The following is a 3,725-nucleotide window of genomic DNA, read 5'->3' as shown; positions in this document are numbered from 1 at the left end:
CCTGCCTCTGCCTCCCAAGTGCTGGGATTAAAGGCGTGTGCCACCACTGCCCGGCTCCTTTTTCTTTTTTGACACCGGGTTTATGTAGCCCTGGTTGGCCTGGAACTTACTCTGTAGATCATGCTGACTCACTAAGATCTGCCTGCCTCTGTCTCTCGAGTGCTGGGATTACGTAAAGGCGTGCACCACTAACCAGCTGATGTTGCTTTTCTTGACAGTCCTGGAAACAGCACTTGTTCCACTGGGGCATCTTCTCTGGATCGAGCTATGGTGAAAGATGTTTCGCAAAGGCAAGAAGAGACATAGCAGCAGCAGTTCCCAGAGCAGTGAAATCAGTACAAAGAGCAAGGTAAGAGGCCAGAGTGGGACAGACGCACAGAGTATTGAGGATGCCTCTCCTAACTGGCTCCGCACAGTGTGCTGGCCATGGCCAGACCCACAGTCTCCACCCTACCTGCCTATAATGCCTGTTTTTGCACTACTTAGCCACGCCATGTTTGTTCTAATTTTATTGTTTTGGTATATTTCTGAAAATTTTAAATTTATTACACCAAATGGGACTAAAGCTATGAGTGGTCTCATTAAAACACCCTGATTTAACATTTTTTTAAAATTGTATTTTATGTATATAAGTGCTCTGTCTGCATGTATGCCAGCGTGCCAGAAGAGGGCATCAGATCCCAGTATAGATGGTTGTGAGCCACCATGTGATTACTGGGAATTGAACCCAGGACCTCTGGAAGAGTAGACAGTGCCCTTAACTGCTGAGCCATCTCCCTAGCCCTGATTTAACATTTTTTTTTTTTAACTTTTAAAAAACATTTATTTGAGGGATTGAGGCACATTGTGTGGTTTGTGGCGGTCAGAGGGACACTGGCGGGAGTTAATTCTAGGCTTCCACCATGTGGATAGTGGGGATTGAACTCAGGTTGTAGGACTCGGGCAACAAGTGCTCTTACCTTCAAACCCATCTCAGTGACCCATATATTGCCGCTCTGTGTTCTGGACGATATCTGAGGAGATCTGCGGGGCTCTGGCCCTGCCTAAGTGGCCAAAGAGTTGTGTTCTCCAAAGGGAAGTGAGAGTCAGATCAAGGCCAGTCTCTACCACTGCCTCAGTGCAGCTACTCTGCAGGGCAGCAGGGCTTGGGGGCCACTGAGCAGGAAGTGACTGCAGTAGGCTGGAGCAGCTTCCAGCAGAGAATTTTCTTCCCCAAAGTGTTACAGCTCTCTATGACAGATGTTCTCAGAAGGTCTTTGAAATGACGTTTCATGTATTTTATCCCTTGTGGACAGGATCTTTTATACATTTTGGGGTGGGTTGGGATCTAAGAGCAGAGGTTTCTATTGGTTTGGTCGTAGATGTTAAGGATGCCTCTTCTGCATGCAGAGAGACTTCAGACTGATTGCCACAGTCCTTTCCATGGGGTGTTGTGGTCACATGTTCCAGGATAGGAACCTGGTCGGGAGTAAATGAAACACCTACGGTCCTCAGGTATGAGGATACTGGGGTTTCTGAACTCACCTGACCTTACCGAGTTCTCTATCTGATGACACGGTCCACTGCCCACAATATATAGCCTCTTTTCTTCTCCTCCTTCAGATAGGGTTTCAGGTAGCTCAGGCTAGTCTTAATTCACAGCATGGTCTCCTATAGCAGGGCATAACCATTATTCCCTGATTCTTCCCTTCCCAAGTGCTAGGGGCACCATGCTTGGGTCTAATTTTTTTTTTAATTTAATTATTTTTTTAAGGTTTATTTTAGTTTTAGTTATCTGTACATATATATGAGGGATGTTATATGCAGATGAGTGTGGTTGCCTACAAAGTCTAAAAGAAGGCACTGGAGCCCCGAAGCTGGACTTAATGGTGGGTTCTGAGCTGGGACCTAAACTCAGGTCCTCTTGAAGAACTGCATCATTTCACTAGCCCATACAGTATTTAAATGACAGAAATTGCAGGCATTGAGGGGTGTGATATCTTGGAGTCTAGGGTTTGTTGTTGTAACAGTATTTCCTTCACAGCAAGATTGCTTAAGCTCCCTCCCTTTACCAGATTTTTTGAACGTTGCCTGGCGGTGCCAACGGATTTATGAAACACTCCCCTTCTGACTCAGGGTTTTCACAGAATGCCATTTCTAAGGAAACGAATGACGCATTTATTCCTTAGAACTACTTACAGTTTTATCTTGGTCACCGGATTTGTTGTTCTGTTCACATTGATAGCCATGCCATCTGCTAATATCCCTGAGCCTGCTGTGGGACAGAAACAAGAGGAAGGAATTGCAGTGGGCCAGATTAGGAATGGGGAGACTCCTGGTTTCCCTTCACTTCTGACAGAGACATTACTCAATGGCTGTCTTTCTGCACATGGTTCTTTTGAGGTTCCATGGAAATAACAGGAAAGCAAGAAGAGGCGTTCATGGAGGCTTCAGTGTAAGGCAGAGTGGGGGAGGGAACTTAACGTTCAGCCTCAGTCTGAAGATGCTGCCATCACATGCATCATATGTATCTGGTGTTGTGTGATTGCAAGAGTACCCGTCACATGGATTTTGAAGTTGGCTGTGGAAAATGTCTTTAGCCGAGCTGGACAGATGGCTCAGAAGTTAAGAACACTGGCTCTTCTTCCAGAGGTCCTGAGTTCAATTCCCAGCAACCACATGGTAGCTCACAAGCATCTGTAATAGGATCTGATGCCCTTCTCTGGTGTGTCTGAGGAGAACCACAATGTACTCACATACATTAAAAAAAAGAAAGAAAATATCTTTAGCTGCAGTCAGTCTGCTTGAATAATTGACCAGATATTGTGTCAGCCCAGCTTCATAAGTAATTTGCATCAGAGAAGATATGTCTTACTGTCTTTCTTCTTAGTCTGTGGATTCCAGCCTTGGAGGGCTTTCGAGATCCAGCACTGTCGCCAGCCTCGATACAGACTCCACTAAAAGCTCAGGTATGAGGAGGGGCCAGGTGACTTGGTGACTGTTGTTGGGTTTACTCAGTGTTTCATGTGGTAGGTAGAGTGATATCTCCTGGTCTGGTTTTTCTCCCTCCCCTCTGCCACTTCTGGGAAGTTCAGAAATGCACCACAGTTTGGTGAGATGGGTGAGGGTGCTGTGTGGTAGGCACTTAGGCAGTGTTCACAGTGGGTCTGAGAGAAAGCATTTGAAAACATCCCATGACAGTGTCTTAGCATTTCCAAAACAGCTTTATAATAGGTAGGGGAGCAGAGACAGAACTATACTTGGGCTTAATGTTTATGGGAACCGGACAGATGTGTTAGTGGTGAAGGATTTAGGAACCATTAACCTTGCGGGCTGCCTCCAGATACCCTAGTTGAGATGACCAGCAGACACATAGGAAATGAGGATGTGTGTCCCAGACCTGTGCAGTTATACAGTCACCTCAAATTAGTTGCTTCTTAGAAATTAGGAGACTCCTAGCTGAGCTCCATAATTAGCTAGTAATTGGAAACAAACTGTATTCATTTTTATTTTACCTAAAATAATATTGGCACTTAAAATTCATTATCTTTACCTCTAGATGTTAAAATGTTGTCATTTTCATTCACAAACAGCATAAATATAATTGCACTGTATTTCCTTAGCACTGTATCACAGTGCTTTGAGAGATTTTCTATACTGGCTAGATCTTGTTACTAGTTATTTATTTTTGGTTTCTTTCTTCCTTTCTCCCTCCCTCCCTCCCTCCCTCCCTCCCTCCCTCCCTC

The 3,725-nt window shown here is 45.0% G+C and overlaps 1 protein-coding gene across 1 annotated transcript in view; it reads left to right on the top strand.

Moving 5' to 3' along the window:
- Window positions 1-3,725, top strand: part of Itgb1bp1 (integrin subunit beta 1 binding protein 1) — an 11,827-nt gene that overhangs the window by 2,891 nt on the left and 5,211 nt on the right. Inside the window, exons 2-3 of the mRNA XM_021202383.2 lie at window positions 219-349; window positions 2,870-2,948. Of these exons, the coding sequence (XP_021058042.1) occupies window positions 278-349; window positions 2,870-2,948 (151 nt within the window). The 5' untranslated portion in view covers window positions 219-277. The remainder of the gene's footprint in view (window positions 1-218; window positions 350-2,869; window positions 2,949-3,725) is intronic.

This window comes from Mus pahari, chromosome 7, assembly GCF_900095145.1.
Source record: "Mus pahari chromosome 7, PAHARI_EIJ_v1.1, whole genome shotgun sequence".
NCBI classification, from domain to species: domain Eukaryota; kingdom Metazoa; phylum Chordata; class Mammalia; order Rodentia; family Muridae; genus Mus; species Mus pahari.
The sequence above is the reverse complement of the archived record's forward strand: the minus strand, read 5'-3'. Positions and strand labels throughout refer to the sequence as shown.